Source organism: Centruroides vittatus, unplaced genomic scaffold (genome assembly GCF_030686945.1).
Source record: "Centruroides vittatus isolate TY-2023 unplaced genomic scaffold, ASM3068694v2 scaffold_1015, whole genome shotgun sequence".
NCBI lineage: Eukaryota > Metazoa > Arthropoda > Arachnida > Scorpiones > Buthidae > Centruroides > Centruroides vittatus.
Window position 1 is genome coordinate 4,384,544 of NW_027122666.1, and position 18,144 is coordinate 4,402,687.

The 18,144-nt window shown below is 34.7% G+C and overlaps 1 protein-coding gene and 2 long non-coding RNA genes across 3 annotated transcripts; 1 reads left to right on the forward strand and 2 right to left on the reverse strand.

Moving 5' to 3' along the window:
• Positions 1–5,275, forward strand: LOC136986233 (uncharacterized). Its single transcript, XR_010882450.1, has 3 exons — positions 1–130; positions 2,672–2,847; positions 4,865–5,275. It is a non-coding gene; the product is annotated as an uncharacterized lncRNA (long non-coding RNA).
• Positions 5,276–6,967: 1,692 nt separating this feature from the next.
• On the reverse strand, positions 6,968–7,705 carry LOC136986308 (uncharacterized). Its single transcript, XR_010882457.1, has 4 exons — positions 7,632–7,705; positions 7,421–7,518; positions 7,234–7,354; positions 6,968–7,108 (listed from the first exon to the last, which is right to left on the reverse strand). It is a non-coding gene; the product is annotated as an uncharacterized lncRNA (long non-coding RNA).
• A 6,810-nt stretch (positions 7,706–14,515) lies between these two features.
• On the reverse strand, positions 14,516–17,899 carry LOC136986289 (uncharacterized). The gene has a single exon (XM_067283785.1). It carries the CDS (start codon positions 17,897–17,899, stop codon positions 14,516–14,518), a length of 3,384 nt encoding a protein of 1,127 aa, XP_067139886.1.
• Positions 17,900–18,144: the final 245 nt, after the last annotated feature.

Sequence of the window (18,144 nt, forward strand, 5' to 3'; positions counted from 1 at the left end):
TTGTAAATATACCTGTATCGATGGAATGTACAGATTTACTAGAAATTATTAAGGAGAAAATGAATCATGAAGTTTTTGAAATTGTTAATTTTATTTAGTTTACTTTTACTAATTTTTGGCTTATTTGCTGGTAAGTTTAATGTCCTTATTTTTAAAATCTGATTTCATACCATAAAATTTCATATTGAATTGGATTAAATTAATGGGAAAGGGTAAACGCACATTTGAGCGATCAAGGGGAGTGCCTCCAGGGAGAACCTTCGAGGAAGTGCACCCAAGGAAATTTGGTACCTATTTCGGTAGTAGACACGTGATAAAAAGCCAGTGATCAGCTTGTTAATGAAGTCCAAACCCGCGACGTCACCGGTGTTCAGTGGTTTTATCTACTCGTTCACTGGTGGACACAGTTGCTATTTAATACTTCTGTTAACGTACTATACGGTTTAGAATTTTAAAAATTTAATTTGTCAATTTTTTACAAATTTTCTGCGACTTTAAATTTTTTTTCTTCTTTTGTAATGAAAATAAAAATATTTAACATATGTTAGAATTGTTTTATATATTTTTATCTAGTAATTAAGATAATAGTCAGGGCTGCCAGTAAAAGTTAGATGGCCTTTTACTGGTAATAAATTTTGATCTTACAGAGGGGTTTGCAGTATTATCCGTCTACACGAAACCTTAAAATCTATGGGCGGCCATGATAGTAATATCCATTATATATTATTATTATTATTACTGTTATTATGTTATTTATTTATATATTAATGTTTACAGCTTTTAATTAGACAGAACTAAGAAAAATCAGATAAACAATGACTTTTTCTCGAATTACAAAAAGTAAAATAAAAAATAAACATCTGAGATGTAAAATAATTACGCCAAGTAAAAATTATGACAATTTATATGACAATCAACTTTTTTCTTCTTAAGAGTTTTTCTTTGGTAAAGATAAGCTTAGCTCTTCGAAGATTTTTACTTGTATTATTATCTTTTACTATTCGTTTTAAAGAGCCAAGCTAATCTTCACCAAAGAAAAACGCTCAAAACAAAAACCTTTAACTGTTATCTAAATTGTTATAATTTTATACTCGGCGCAATTTTTTACATTTCAGATATTTCTGTTTGGATAGTATTTTCAGGAATAAAAATGGAGCCGATTTACTAATATATAACACTCCGTTGCTGTAACTAATCAACTAAGATTCTTCGAAATGCAATGTTTAAATTTTCGAAAAACACGTCGAGCATTCAAACACCGCGTCATATACCAGTGACCTTAAGATAAAAATTAATAAAGTGAGGACACTTCCCTGCCTCATTGTACAGTAAGTTACATAAAATTAATAATTTGATATTGTTGCATTTTTTTCAATTTACATCTACTTGCGTGTTTACAGTCTCGAACGTTTTCATTTTTAGAATAAAATATTCAGAATACTTTTAAGAAGAAACGAGTAATTATTTATTGTGCCACGTCGTAATGCCGGGTGCTATTTTTAATCATATTTTTAATTTATTTAATTTAAAATATATGCTTTCCAACTCAAATTAGCAGTGGCTTGCTCCTGTACTGTACAATTATACTTTTCCTGTCAGCAATAGAGTCGTGCCATCTATCTAACTCCTTTCAGGAGAAATTTTTCAATTGCAATAACGCTACTTCCGGTTTGCATCGGAAGTTTGCATATTATTAATTGGGCCTCTTATCCTTTGACTTTCATATCTGGTCTCTGCTTTCATCTATCTAACTTCATTATCGAGATTAAGGAAAGACAGACAGACGGACGACAGTGGGAATTTATAGATCTACAATTTTTTCAAATTGCAACTCAAAAATGCCACCTCACGAAAAATGTCTCCGTCGCGTGTTTCGTGTTTCTTTTATAATCTCGGTTTTTTTTTCTTAAGAAATTCCAAAAATTTTCAGGTAAATTATAACAACTTAAACATATTTTTTAATATATATTCTCTATGTTATAGAGAATATATATTAATGCTATATTATGTTCTCTATGTTATAGAGAATATATATTATATGCTATATTATGTATTTCGTAACGAACTCAACATTCTCTTCCTTTACATATGTAGCCTAATGGACATTGGCTCCATTATTATTCTTGGAAAGACTAAAGTTAAGAACTAAAATAATAATAATAAATTTGTAATTTACTTAATGCAAATAATATAAGTGAAAATAATAAATATTTAGAATACTCTTTGAGAAATTTTCAACATCTATTGTAAACCATAGTTGATACGGGCCTAAATTATATAAAAGTAATACACACACACAAGGTCATTTGCTAACATGTTAAGTAAATGATTAGCAATACTGTACTTATATTAACGTTTTCGGTTAATGTTACCTATGGTTCCAAAATGACGGATCGTCTTTGATTACAGCAAATAGAAGAAAGGAAACAATGGGGACGCACGTTCCAACTTAACCTAACCTATTCTAATAAATTACCATAATTATTACCAACAAAATTATTAGAATAGGTAGGTTAGGTTAGAACGTGCGTCCCCATTGTTTCCTTTCTTCTATTTGCTGGAATCAGAGACGAGCCGCCATTTTGGAACCATAAGTGACATTAACCAAAGTTTCAAATATTTGTTTTAAAAATTTTTTATTCCAAAAAAAAAAAAAAAAAAAACTGAAAAGGTGGATTGCAACGAAGAAATATCGATGATGAGATCAATCAGACCCAGCATAGACTTCGAAGAGTAAAACGTAGACAGAGTAACTGTAATGGACGTCAGAGTGGTGGCAGGCCAAGTCAACAAACTTATACTCTTCAGATTCCTGTTGTTACTCTCAGTCAGCCTCTCTCTCTTCCGGTACGTAGAATATTTTTTTTTTTATCACTTAAAGATATATTCAATTTTTTAAAAAAAATTTATAAATATTTGCAATGATCTATGTAATTTATCAAGAATTTTTCAGTCAGAACGTTGTTTTCTATTTCTCGCTCTATCCTCTGTAATCCGGCCAGCACGGATGCTGATCAGACTTACTACTATAAGCATGCGACCGACTATTAGTATATGATCCTAAGTATATTTAATGCATTAACTTTGCCTTTAGGCAAATTAACCAGTCATAGATATCAGTGTAGAATCTTATTAATTTACTAACTCTAAAATATTTTGAAGTAATGATTTGTACAAAATATTTTTAAAAAATTAATTTGTAAATCAGTTCATGTTAGTTAACATTCAATAAATGTAAATTTATAACTGTAAACAATAATATTAATTATCTTATAGAAGAATATTTATTTAATTCATGTCTTCCCGACTTTACCTGTTATACACATTTCATGGATGACTCTTAATTAGAGATGGAAGAATACTATCCGAGAATATTCGAATACTGAAAATATCCATTATTTTACTTTATGAATTTATTAATATATTAAAATGAATAAAACAAGTTAGATAATAAATATTAAATAAATTATCAACTGATAAAGAAATAAGCATTTTATTTAGCGACATACAAGAGTTAAATCAACAGAGACTTCGTTTTTGCTAAATGGGAAATGACTTCACTTTTTCAAATCTCTTGTTTTATAAGCTTTAAACGTGAGGAATAATAATAGTAATAATAATGCAAATGATACGATAAAATAATAAAATAATTTAACGTCTTATCCACTCGGATATAGCTACAAAACTTCCAAAGACTTATAAGCTAAATACTCAATTTTCAGAGGCTCGTTTTTTCGGAAATGCTTGAGAATTAGGTTATATTATTTGAACAAGAAGCTCTTTGTGTTTAGGGCTATGTGCTCATCAAGTTTCGTGCGAATAGGAGACTCGAGAGTCTGGCTCTCTTCTTGTAAGCCGAGTAGGATACACTCGCCAATACCATAATAATAAATATACTGAAATTGTTTAAAATTATAAATTTATTAAACTATAATTATTAATTAATTAAATTCTTTATTAGTATTAAAGGCAAGCCTTGTTCAGGGGGTTATAACAATACTGATTTATACATGTATAACAAATTAATCTTATTTGTTTTTTCCTCACGACTAGGTGTATTAATGGACACAAGGCATTCTTACATCATTATATTAAGATGATGTAAGAATGTCTTGTGTCCATTAATACACCTAGTGGTGGGGAAAAAACAAATAAAAGAAGACACGGTCTCGGAATACATAACCAAAATCTTATTTGTGTTAAACCATAATTAATCAGAATCATACAGGAAAGCAAGTAAAAATATATAATTTTAAGTATTTGTTTTCCTTATTTTATTTCTCTCTCTCTCTCTCTCTCTCTCTCATTTTTTTCTATTAACGACAGGGGTTTCCAAACTTTTCCAAACAAATGTATCCAATCTTTTCAGGAAGTTTTTTTCCATCGACCCCCTTAAATAAACATATGCTTTATTTTTTGAAATAGGCTTATTTTTATATTTATAAAATTTTGAAGATGATAGTATATTATTTTCAAGAATTTTAAAATGATTATAATTACTAAATAATTAAATAATATTGAAATATTAGGCCTATATATATTTATACATGTATTTAATTTGCTCATTGACCCTTTTCGAACTTTCATTGACTCCTAGAGGGTCGATAGCCGACCCAATTGAAAAACTCTGATTTATGCATTAGACTTAAAATGTCTAATGCATAAATCATTTGAATCATTAATCTTAAAATAATTAATGATTCAAAATTAATTTTCATAGAACTATAAAACTTCAATTTTTCTAATTATGTAATCTATGTTTATCTTGTTTTTAAATTCGAAATTAGAGTTATTTATATAGTTATTTATCGTCTTAATTAATAATTTATTGTAAACAGATTATAAACAAATATTCATTTTTCAGTCATCTTCCTGTTCTCAACCTCCTCCACCTCCTCCTCCTCCTCCTCCTCCTCCTCCGCCGCCGCCCCTCCACCGCCACCTCCGCCTCCGCCTCCACCTCCACCTCCTCCACCCCCGCCTCCACCACCTTCAAAAGAAATCCACGTCTTCGTTCAACCGGTAATTGAAGAGCCTCCTCCTATTCCGCTTCCACCCATACCTCTTCCTCCTCCTCCTGTTGAAGAAACATGTCCCGAAGACATCGTTATAATAGTGGATGAAGGAGTAGACATAGAAGAGATTGTCAGAATGGTCGACAATATGGCGAGTGTAGCAGACGATGAATCATATTTTAGACGATTAGCATCAAGTTTCGATGGGCAAGAATATATGTAAAATAAAAATATAAATAAAATTGTATTTTCGCTATGCATCCGTCATTGTTCAATTTGTTATTTTTTAATACTGTATTAATAATTTATAAAATAATTTTTGGTGAAATTAGCTTTGAATTATAGCCGAAAAAACAAAAATACTTATTTTAAATTAAAGCGAATGATATTTTAAATAAATACGACATTGCAACATTCATTAAATAGTTTATGAAATATTTGATATTAATGATTGTGCGTTATATTACGGGAGTAATGAAGGTATTGAAGAGGGTCGCATGATGTAAAATTAGGACCGAAATGCATTTACACATGATTAACTAGACATAGAAGAGATTGTCAGAATGGTCGACAATATGGCGAGTGTAGCAGACGATGAATCATATTTTAGACGATTAGCATCAAGTTTCGATGGGCAAGAATATATGTAAAATAAAAATATAAATAAAATTGTATTTTCGCTATGCATCCGTCATTGTTCAATTTGTTATTTTTTAATACTGTATTAATAATTTATAAAATAATTTTTGGTGAAATTAGCTTTGAATTATAGCCGAAAAAACAAAAATACTTATTTTAAATTAAAGCGAATGATATTTTAAATAAATACGACATTGCAACATTCATTAAATAGTTTATGAAATATTTGATATTAATGATTGTGCGTAATATATTAAAAGATAAATAAAGTATAAAAGTATTTAGCAATTTAAACTTGTAAAATGATTGAGGACATGATTAACGAATTAATTATAAAGCATTGATTAAAACTATAACAAAAATATGCCAAATATAATTATACACACGACTACGTTGTGATTTATATACCAATATATGTATAATACATATAATGATGTTGTGAGTTAAGTAACTTACGCCATGTTTTATATACAGTGGTGTCCCGATACAGTGACACAAATCAAGCCCACCAGTGGCCGAATAAATAAAACCATTTAACACTGGTGGTCATTGGTTCGTGCCTGACCAATGGGCTGGTCATCATGCAGTGTTCTGGGTTTTCTTCATGTGTCTAACACTTAAACAGAATCCAGTTTTCACATAGGAAGTCCTGCTAGAAGTTACCCCATTGGCAAATCATAGATGTGTTCAGTTGCCTTACTGCGTCAATTCACTGACACAAATCTTAATGCTGACATTTTAATGTTTTGTGAATAAAGTTACATTTTACCTTTGTATGTATGGAAACTTTTGAGACACCCTGTAGAGTAAAATCTTTGTAAAGATGAATCGCACAGTACCGAATTATTTTTTCCGTTTAGGCAGGTTTCCGTTTTAAACAGGTTTTAATCATACTTTTAGGTATTACAAAAATTATTAACAGATTTTTATTCTTTAAAACCGGAAGGCAATGCTAAACACTGCAATGTTTTTCACGAATGTAATGTATTAATTTAAGACTAATGATGTGTTAAGTATGGAAATAATGACAAAGAATTTTTTATTTTTAAATAAAACATTTTATTTTCTATTTCTAACAAAGGTGCAAGTTAGTTCAACATAATTTTATTACACAAAATTTTTATCTTAATTAAAAATTGTATCAATAACTATTTTTCCCAGTTAAATTTACAGAAATTTTATACGCATATTTAATAAAAATTACATTTTCATTAATCATAATTTATTATCTAAATTTAAATATTAAATAAATTAAAACTTCTTAGTTATATTTATAGTTAATATTATAATATTCATGACTAGTTAGTTAATATTCATGATTAAAATGACTAAATATTCAAAAATAAGCAAAATACAAAAAGATTCAGTGCAGAATTGATATGAATATTTGCGATAAATGAAATTATTTAAAATTTTAGTACAAGAGACTTCATGTTGTGATCTTTTAATCTATCCTATAAAATAAAGTAAAATAATTAATTTAAATATATTGAAAATATGTTAATATTTTTTGGGTAAAAATTTTAAAAAAATAATCATTTTAAAACACTTAAGTGTGAATGAATTAAACTGTACTTACAAAAACTCTAGCCCGAAACAACCTGAAAGTAAATATCAAATATCCGTGTTTAATTCATATGCTAGGGATATTCAAAAACGTTTAAAATAACCCTTACCTTATCCACACCGTCTCTCATATCCTAAAAATAAAAATTTAAATTATTTTCATTTTTAATTTAGACAAATACATATATTTTAATACTTACTCCCAAAAATGTATTAATATCCCTTTGTTTTCTTTGGGAATGTTTATTAGGATGTTTTTTCTTGTGACTTAACGGACATTCCTTGACTACTGCTGTGTCTAAAACAGAAAATTTTTATAAATATATATATATATATATTTATAGCTCCTCCAAATACACAATACACAATAGCTCCTCCAAAAAAAAGCACATTTAAAACAATTTTACGTACCCAAGGACAAAATAATAGCAAAAAATATAAGCAAAAGAAAAACTTTCATCTTAAACAATGAAAAACTGAGCAAGGAATCTTATTATATATAAAACATTTAAAAATGATGATTCATTTTCTACAATTACCTGGCACAAGTTATCTATAAATACGTATGAATGTTACGTGTATTCTTTTACAATTTCTATTGTAATGTTTGTTTCAATACTACAAAATTGTAAACAAAATTTTACTTCTGACTAATTAAAATCTTTATATAGAATTAAATTATATTTTAATATATTTTTTATTGAAACAATTATTATTTAAATTGTGCTATCGACATTAGTTTAGGCCTTGTATAATGTATAATTTAAAAATCTATATTTTATCATTACGGTTCTTTATATTTTCTTTCACTGTTTTTATCTTAAGTATTTTTTACTGATTTAATTTTTTAATATTTTCATCGCCCAATTGAAGATTTGTTTGCCTATTAGTGGTCCCAGGCAATTTTTCTTTTTTCTCGTAGGATAACGTGCCACCGTGTCAGTCTACCACTCTGTGAGAGCCAGGTTCAAATCCGGGAGATCAAAACACCAGGAATTTTCTGGGATAAATCCATCCCGTATAAGTCGGGCCTATTCCTCACAACCCACCACCCCATTAAAGGTGATGATTAAATGGCCTTCTTAGTGCCCTTAAGGCGGGAAGAGTGAAAAAAAACAAAGATGTGCACAATCTGCATATGACTGTGCACATTTGTTTTTTTTTTGTATGACAATTCCAGTCACATTTGCTATTTGTAAATGTCTAGAAATTCGACAGTTATTAAAATTTATCTGAAAAATTAAGTTCAACAAAGGCTATCCAATCTGGCTCTGGTATCCATTGAGTAAGGTCGTGGAAAAAAATAACATGCATCTTATCTTGGCATTTTTACAGGGGAATACTTGAAAATACCTGTAGCTAGTGATAAAGGTGATAAGTTCCAGTTACTCAAGTCTCCATTATAATGAGAAAATCTTTTAACAGAACTTAATAATTAAAATTAAATACTCCGTACAACTTACAGAATATTATAAAAAATAATTAAAACATTTTATAATTTTTAATAAAATGTTTTCCGATTTCCCCTAAGACAGCGGTGCGCGAAAATTTATTAGCGAAGTTGCGGCCGAAGTTTTCAACGCGAAAACGTGTACGTCGGACGTTCAGCGCCGCCTTCCTGTAAGCCTAGAAGTTTGACAATGGCGTTTGGAACGTCGAGTATGATTCCACTGACGTTCCAAACGCCATTGTCAAACTTCTAGGCTTACAGGAAGGCGGCGCTGAACGTCCGACGTACACGTTTTCGCGTTGAAAACTTCGGCCGCAATCTCGCTATTATTTCTGGTGTTGATACGGGAATTCACTCGCAACTAAGTTACTGGTCCCAGAGACAAACAGTTTCGCCATTGTTTAAGAGCATTTAACTGTAGTTTCGTATATTATTTAAACAAACCATTTGTTAATTATAAATTATTTAGCCTACTTCCGGCCAAAACCATGCACACGATGGGAGTTTCATCGGGAGTCCCTTCCATTTAAAAATAATTTTAAAAGAATTAAAATAAAACAGTATACTGTATATTTGTTTTGCACCCGTCAAATTCCTTTACTATATTGTATTACTCTATATTGTAAAAATTAATAAACTAAGTTATGAAAAAATAATGTGTTTTTATTAAATCCTGTACACATACCATGGAAATTAGTATTCAAAGAACGACTTCATTCATCCAAGTAAGAGAATGATTGATAAACGTTTTGAAATAGCTGGTTAATTTTAGAATAAGGATGAAAATTACACAATCAGTAATTATAATGAATGAAACTGCGATTCGGAACAAAAACGTATGTTTATCACATTAAATAAAGCACTATATATAGTATTAAGGAAGTCTCTTTAAATGCTAACATAATTTTTGATGAACATTTTCTCCAGTTAACAATCTTATAATTAAATATATATATATATACATATATACATATATGTGTGTGTGTGTGTTTATAACTACATTATTACAATTGTACTTATTAATTTAACATAAAAAGACATCATCATTTTTGCTATTTTTATTGAATTTGACTCCTTAAAAATTCGGTAAGAATAATATCTATAAAAAATTGGCGACTCAAAGATTAACCAAGATTAATGATACTCGAAAAGAAATAAAATTATATATTTTTATTTTAATTACTATAATTTAAATATATATATGTAATTAATTTATATAGCATACAATCAATCAAAACACACAATTTATCTTTTATATAACGGGAATTATATATAATTAGTTTTTAAAAATTGTACAGGTACTTAGGAGCGGATTTATGTACCGTATAAGCTAAAAAATCTTCAGTTTTAGGGCTTCATTGCACGAAATTTCAGCTTAGAATCTCACTTTTACATATAGGTTATTATCATTTGGCGTAAGGAAGGTATCTGATATATGTTATAAGTGACATTTTTGTACATAAGAAAGTAAATAAAAGTTATAAAAGAGTTAAAAATTGAAAAAAATGTTTTAAAAAGACCACTTCTATTATATATATATATACTATATGCTTAGAAAAGTTATTTCTATATAGGCCTACTATGTATAAAAATTTATATACTGTATTTATTTCTTCAAAACTCTTTAATATGATAATTTTGACTATTAGTGTAGGTTCGCCGACCTGGTGGAGATTGGGACTTAAAATCCCACTTCTCGGATACCACTATAAGGTTGCCGATAGGAAGGATTTTTATTCCCTTTCGTCGGGACGGTCTAAGGCAAGGGTCGCCAAACTTTTTTGATCGTCGACCCCCTACAAGTTTTCAAAACCTCACATCGACCCCCACCAAAAAGTTTGTGTTAAAAGCCAAAAAAAGCACTTACTATTTAAATACATTTCATTTAAATTTTTATTTATTTTTTCATTTATTGTATATAGACCTATGTTAATAATTTTTGTAACTGACAATCAGTGAGACGGATAAGCTTGATAATCGACCCCCAATAATGTTATATCGACCCCTAGGGGTCGATATCGACCACTTTGGCGACCCCTGGTTTAAGGTCTACGCGTATGAGAGTGGCGGTTTTAGGAGGCAGAAAGAAACAAGTGTTTCACAAAGAAACCGTTTATTTTTTTCTGATGTTTATGCTTACATATAATCAAGATCCTAAGCTTCACAGTTTTAACTGTTCGATGTCTTCGAAAACTTCTTTTTCTGGCGATGGGCGAGCCCTGGGGGCAGCGGCGAGTTAAAGAAGTTCGTTGTAGAGATGTAAAACACAGGATAGCGACAAGCGTGAGCACAAAGAGAAAAGGGCGATCACAACAAGTGTACTCTAGAAGAAGAAGAGTCCTTTGACTTCTTGTCATCGGAGGTTTTATAATTTTCTCGGGATCGAATTATTTCTAATTGGTTAGGCTTTCTCTTCTCCGCTCCCCTATTGGTCTCTTACCTGTCTCTAGGTGAAAATTGAGACCAGTTTAGGTTGCGAGAAAGATCAGCCGAGGATGGTTTATTCGACACCATCCTCTCGACTCTGACCGCGCTTAATCGATGGCTATGACACCTACGCCCTTTCTATTACATTTTCGTTTCGTTTTACTTTATTGCGTCTTAAGTTTTAAAAATTTCCCTTTAAATTATTCCTTTTCTATTATTCTAGAATTTTGTTTTTCCCTCTATTCGTTTTGAGCGATGATGTCAAAGTCCGGTGTCGCCGACTCGACACTTATATAATTTATTTTCACGATGGTTTAACTTAATAAATTTTACATTTCCTTTTTTTTATGACTAATTCCGGGGCCTCACATTAGCATTACTAAGTGTCGATTCTGTTATTGTTTTTTCATTTTATTATATTCAAAACTTGTATTCTTATTTCGTAACTCTCCTGTTATTTTATAGATCTTTCTTAGATTTTAATGACTTGTGTTATTTTATGAAATTGTTTATTTCCTTTTATTTAATAATGAAAACATGTTTTATGGTAGGCTATTCGTATTGACATTAATACCCTTTTATTAGTCTAACTTAATTAGAAATACATCTTTAATGATTTGTTTCCACGTTTAATTAAAAGTTTGAGTTGTAAATTTTTGGTATTTTTGGTTTATTACTTCGTTCTCTGTCCCAATTATTTCCGATTTTTATTTTATCTTTCTGTTTGTTTCCTTTTCTATCTTTTATCATTTTTCAGTAAACGTTCTTATTGACGAATACTAAATAAAATAATTAAAATAATTCATCCTTATTATCCTATTCACCCTTATTAAAAAGCAACAAATGGTTAATACCTTTTTAAAATACAAGATATTCAGAAAGATCAAATTATTTATTTAAAAAAAGGTTTATTTTATAAGTTATAATCTGACTTAATAACTAACTAAATTTAATATTTAAGAATTTTCTGTAACTAAATATATGTATTTTGTAAATTTTCTGGAAACAAACATCGTAATAAATCGAAACATATTTTTATTTCATAGTAACTGACATATAATAACTATTTTCAGCAGAAAATGTATGCCAACAACTAATAATAATGACCTGATATGGTATAAAATAGTAGGCCTATGCTTTATTTTTAATCTCAAATTATTTTATATAGATTTTTAATGAGTTATTTTCAATGATTTATGCTAATAAATATTTGAATTTTTAAAATATTTTCACTAATATGATTTTATAATGATAACAGATCATAAAAAATTAATCACAATTGCAATGCTATTTCATTTTGAAATTCTAACAGATAAACATGAAAATTAAGCATTACCAGTAATTTACAACAGTGATAAACAGCAATTTAATTTTTTTTAATGAAAAAATTATAATTGCTATATAACTATAAGAAAACAATGAGAGGATGATGAAGATGTATTAATATAAACATGAATATAATTATGAAAATGAATCGTAATTGTTTATTTTGTAAATAAATAAAAGAGTAAACTCTACATACAAAATAGATTAATCTAACATAGAATTACTATTTAAAGCAAAATTTAATAAAATATTAAATGTAAAATAATCTAGTTTTAATCACTCAAGAAATAAACTAGAATTGATAAATGTATAGTCTAGTTGTAATAAGTATAACTATTAATTAAAATAGTTTTTGTTGACAGTATAGAGTCATTTGAGAAAATTATAAGGTTATTTTTATGCTTGTTTTTTATTTTAAAAATAATGGAGATTAGGTAAAAACGTAAGCAGCGTACCTGAATGCCTCATTCTATATATAAATAAAGAACATTTCTTGATTAAAAATGAAAAATTATGCTTTTTTATATTATATATTACAAAAAGAATATATGATTCATATTATTTATTTTTTGCAGCGATTTCGTAATTGATTAGATATTAGAATAAATGTCGTCTTATATTAGAAGAGCAAATATGAACAAATAGTCTTGTTGGTTTGTATTTGCTAATATTTGGCTAACGACAAATCAATAATGAAATCGGAATATATTGCATTAATTCAAATATTTAATTAATATTGCAATGTTTTAACTATAGAAATATCAAAAATATGGTAGTTTATAATTATTCTTATTTAGTATAAGATATAGGTGAATCTAATTCATTGATATCATTTATTTTTTCCTGTAAATAATTAAATGAAATTATTTTTCTTATTTCATATCTGTAACTTAAATAATACAGTAGTTTCTTGTTATATCGCTCATTCGGATATATCACGTTTTTTTTTTTTTTTTGTCTTCCACAGATATAAACACTTTAGCCAAATAATTTTTAAATTTCTACCATCAAGGAACTGGTTATCTGATTCCAATCATTATCCTTGAAACTAGCATTGTATGAAATATAACCCACAAAAAAGATATGGAGATCGAAAACAGACAAAACTCGTTATAGATATATCACTTATATCGCGTCATCTGATATATCGCTCATTCGTCTCCTGATATGCGTGATATAAGGGAGAAATTATTGTATTACAATTTCTCTCTTTTCCACTTTCCTCTCTTCTCTCTTTCCTCTGTTTTCCTCTCTCTATTCTCCATTCTCTCCTTTCCTTTCCTCTCTCTCTCTCTTTTTCTGTTTTTGCGTCAAACCTCCTTTTTATCTTTCATTTAAATTAAATTAAAATATTTTTCTGAAATCTACTATATAGATTGATCCATGAAGTTTTCTATAAGCCTAATAGTAAAGTTCAAAATCACAACGTCCGATGCACACTATTGGCGACCGACCCGGTGCGCCAATAACATCAGATCAAGTTCTGTGAGTCCGGTCGGAAAACACCGTTGCCCAGGTCCGTCGGGAAGACACCTTGCGAATATCTCCGGCACTTGAAGGGTCCACTCGGGTCCGAAACGATCGTAGAGACTTCTCCTCGCCAACCGTCCGAATAGCGTAACGTGGGCGAACTCCCGTCCGAATGGCGTAACGAGACGAACTGCTCCACCACCTGCCTCCCTCTCTCCCCTTTTTCCCAGATTCCGAGCGTCAACTCCCCTCTTCCCGCCTCGACCTTTGCCTCCACACTCGTCGGCTACGGGTCGGATGACCACCCGGTGTTTACCCGTCCACATTGGTCAGTCCCTCCCTCCACCGTCTTCTTGTAACGATAATCGTTACCAGACCTACAGGGAAGGGCGAGAATCATGTTTACTCGATTCCACCCCGACACCTCCCCTGCCGAGGATCAAACTGTGCTCGCTTGAGCCTGTTTGATACCCTGCACCTTGCCGTTACAACCTTACAAATCACGGTGGTCCGTTCCGATCGGACTGACCCGTCCTCCGGAACATCGGGAAGAGATTCACCCCCTCCACGCACAGAGATGCGACCTTCACCGTCCGACTCCAAACGTGAGAGAGCGTCCGCGTTACCGTGTAGTTTCCCCTTCCGGTACTCGATCCGCATGTCGTAACCTCTGTAACGCGAGTGCCCACCGTGTAAGTTTAGCACTCTGTGGTGTGGACAACGTCAGATATTTCAAAGGATTGTGGTCTGTGACCACTGTGACTGGTCTCCCATAGATCCAGTAATTAAACTTGTGGAGGCCCCAGATAATTGCATAGGCCTCTTTCTCGATGGTAGCCCAGCGGATCTCCGCCCCCTTTAACTTCCGACTAGCGAAGGCTATTGGCCTTTCCTGCCCTTCTGGCGAGAACTGCGCCAGACAGACGCCGATAGCGTGATTCGATGCGTCCGTGAATAGGACGAAAGGTCTTTCCGGGTCCGGAGAGAATAGTAACGGAGCTTGCCCGAGCTTCGTCTTTACTGCCTCAAATGACCTCTCGAGCTCCCGATTCCATTCGATTGTTTTCGGTGCTCGGCGAGCGAGCAGATTGGTGAGAGGGTTCGTCAATTTCGCGAAATCCGAAATGTAGTCCCGATAATATCCGCATATACCCAAGAAGCTCCTGAGTTGCTCCTTTGTCTTGGGCAGAGCTAGAGCGGTTATTGCTTTAACACGTTCCGGATCCGGCGCGTGCCGTCCGGAGCCGACAATGTGTCCTAGATATAGAAGGCGCGGTCTAGCGAACTGACATTTGTTGGCATTGACCGTCAGTCCGGCGTCTCTTAATGCCCTTAACACCGCTTTGAGGTGGGTCAGGTGTTCTTCCCAACTCCGCGAGTAGATGGCCACGTCGTCAATGTACGCCACGGCGAAGTCCTTGAAAGGGGCCAACACCAAATCCATCAGTCTTTGGAATGTCGCGGCTGCGTTTCTCAGACCAAACGGCATCACTTCCCATTCATACTGACCGCGATGCGTAACAAACGCTGTAAGGTGTTTACATTCATCCTCTAACCGCACCTGCCAGTAACCTCTACAGAGATCGAGTGAGGTTATGTATCTGGCTTCAGCTAACTGATAGACTAATTCGACGGAGGGCACCATCGGATATCGATCAGGCACCGTGGCGGCGTTCAGGTGCCGATAATCCACGCATAAGCGCATTCCACCTCCCTTTTTGGCTACACAGACTATTGGGTGAGCGCATTCCGATACGCTAGGCTGGATTAGCTTTGCGTCTATAAGTTCCCCTATGGTCTCATCCACCTTATTTCGCAAAGCTTGTGGAATCCGATACGGGGCGAACCGTTTCGGAGTCCATCCCTCGATAAGGGTTATCCTGTGCGTCACTAGGTTTGTTTTTCCCGGCTTACTCCCGAATACCGAGTGGAATTCCTCTAGCACCTTGCGTAGGCCGGTCTGTGCCGATGCCGGGAGGTGTGCCGGAATCTCCCCAATCTCTCCGCTCTTTCGTCCACGGTCGTGCAGCTGCCGCGTCGACGGTGTCTCCACTATTTCCCCGAAACTCGCGTCCGAATCAAATACCACTCCAACGGCACAAATTTGCCTTTGGTATTTTCTGAGTCGGTCCACGTGGACCCACTTCGTCCTACCGTCCTCTAGTCTTATTCGGTAGCTGCCCTCACGTTCTCGCCTCTCCACTATGGCGGGTCCTTCCCACCGATCGTCGGTTTTGTTATCAGGATACGTTTTCCTCACCAGGACCGTGTCCCCAATACTAAATTCTTTGGGCCGTGCCCTCAAATTATAATTTGTCGCGTACTGATTTTGTTTCACGGCCGTATGCTCGGTCGCTATCTCCCTGACCGCCTTAATACGCTCCACCAGGGTCTGCAAGTATGCCGCGGCTTTGTTGTTCAGACTATCGGGTGGCGTTACCGATCCGGTCCATACCCTTTTTAAGATGGCTAGCGGCCCTACTGGGGCCCTTCCGTACAGCATTTCGAAGGGTGATATGCCGGTAGTCTCATGAGGTACCTCCCGGTACGCCCATAGCAGAAAGGGAATGACTTTGTCCCAGTTCTTCTTGCTTTCCGCTATGGTGTGGCTTAGCATATTTTTGAATGTCTGATTCCACCTCTCCACGCTTCCATTGCTTTGTGGGTGTTCCGGGGTCGAAAATCTAATGCGCACTCCTAATAATCGGGTCATCTCCCGCGTTAGCCCTGCGGTAAAGTTAGTCCCCTGGTCACAGCAAATGAGTTCGGGAAAGCCTGTCCGCGTAAACACCTGTAAGAGTGTCGAACAAGTGTCTGTCGCTGAAAGTGATCTCATAGGCTCGACTTCGGGCCATCGAGTGCATAGGTCGATCATACAGAGAGCGTACCGGTGACCCCTGGACGATGGGGGCTCTATCGGTCCAATCATATCTATATTGATCACTTGAAACTGGGTAGAGAGTCGCGTGAGCGGAGTAATCGGAGTCCTATCCAGAATACGTGCCGGCGCCCTTATTTGGCACCTGTGGCAGCTCGGGCAGTATCTCCGAATATCTGCCGCCATTCCCGGCCAATAGAAGACCTCACGAATGCGACCCGCTGTCTTCCGACTACCTAAGTGCCCTCCCCACGGAGTCTTGTGGGCTAGACTTAAAACTTCTGCCCTCCGCTCTTGGGGCACTACCACCTGTTTGATGGGCCGGCCAAACCAACTATCCCGACGGTAAAGTATCCCGTCATTGACCACCAGCCCATCTTTCCCGTGTTTGGCGGCCTCCCACAATCGGGAGAGCGAATCGTCTCGGACTTGGGCATCCCGCAGATCCGTCCCGTCCTCCTCACTGTCTTCATCTCGGCCGCCCGCCGCACCCGAGTGGGGTTCCGGTTCTTTTCCTTGGGAGAGACCACTTCCCTTTATTCTTACGTTTCTTATGTGTCTTCCCCCTTTCCCTTGGACCTCCCTCTTCCGGTCTAACAACGTTCGGTAATCCTCTTCCGATAACAGCGTGTCCGTAGATTGATTTAACTTGTCCGTTACGGCACACGTTACCAGCACAGGCCCGTGCGACCCTGGGCTGCTTTCCCTCCACAACCCTATTGGGATCGTTACCAAAACCGCGTTTACCCGGTGACCAAAGGCTCCAACCAGTTGGATTTCGCCCTTCGTTTCCATCACCGACGTCGGGACCATTGCTTCCCTTATGACAGAAATCTCCGCTCCCAAGTCGACTATAGCCAAAAGTCGATTTCCGCCAAATACTAACTTAATTCTATTCGGCGACTTCCCAGCCTCTGGCCGATCGTACGCCGTTACTCTTGCCACTAAATGGTTCTCCGTCTCAGACGTCTTGCTCGTGGACACGAGCCGTGCCTGTTTGGGCTCGCTAGTCGCCTTCCGGTTAGGGCACTCTCTCTTCCAGTGCCCGGCCTTCCCGCATGAGTAACAGCTAGCCCTGGGTGTTCGCTCGCTAGTATTCCGGGTCACCAGGTCGGGCTTTCTCGCCATCTCTCCCTGGGTGTCCCGTTGGTTCCTACTCTCCTCTTTCTTGCTTCCCAGATTACCGCCAGATGCCTCCGCGAACTTCTCGATAAACTTCGCTAATTCCGCGGGCTTGCTCCATCCCTTCCCCTCTTGCAAGGTTACGTACAGTACGTCCTCGCGTCGTGGGGTAAGACTGTCTTTAAATGGTCCGCCACCGTTAACTCGATAAGTTCTTCCCTCGTCTTAACCTCCCTACTATCTACGTAGTA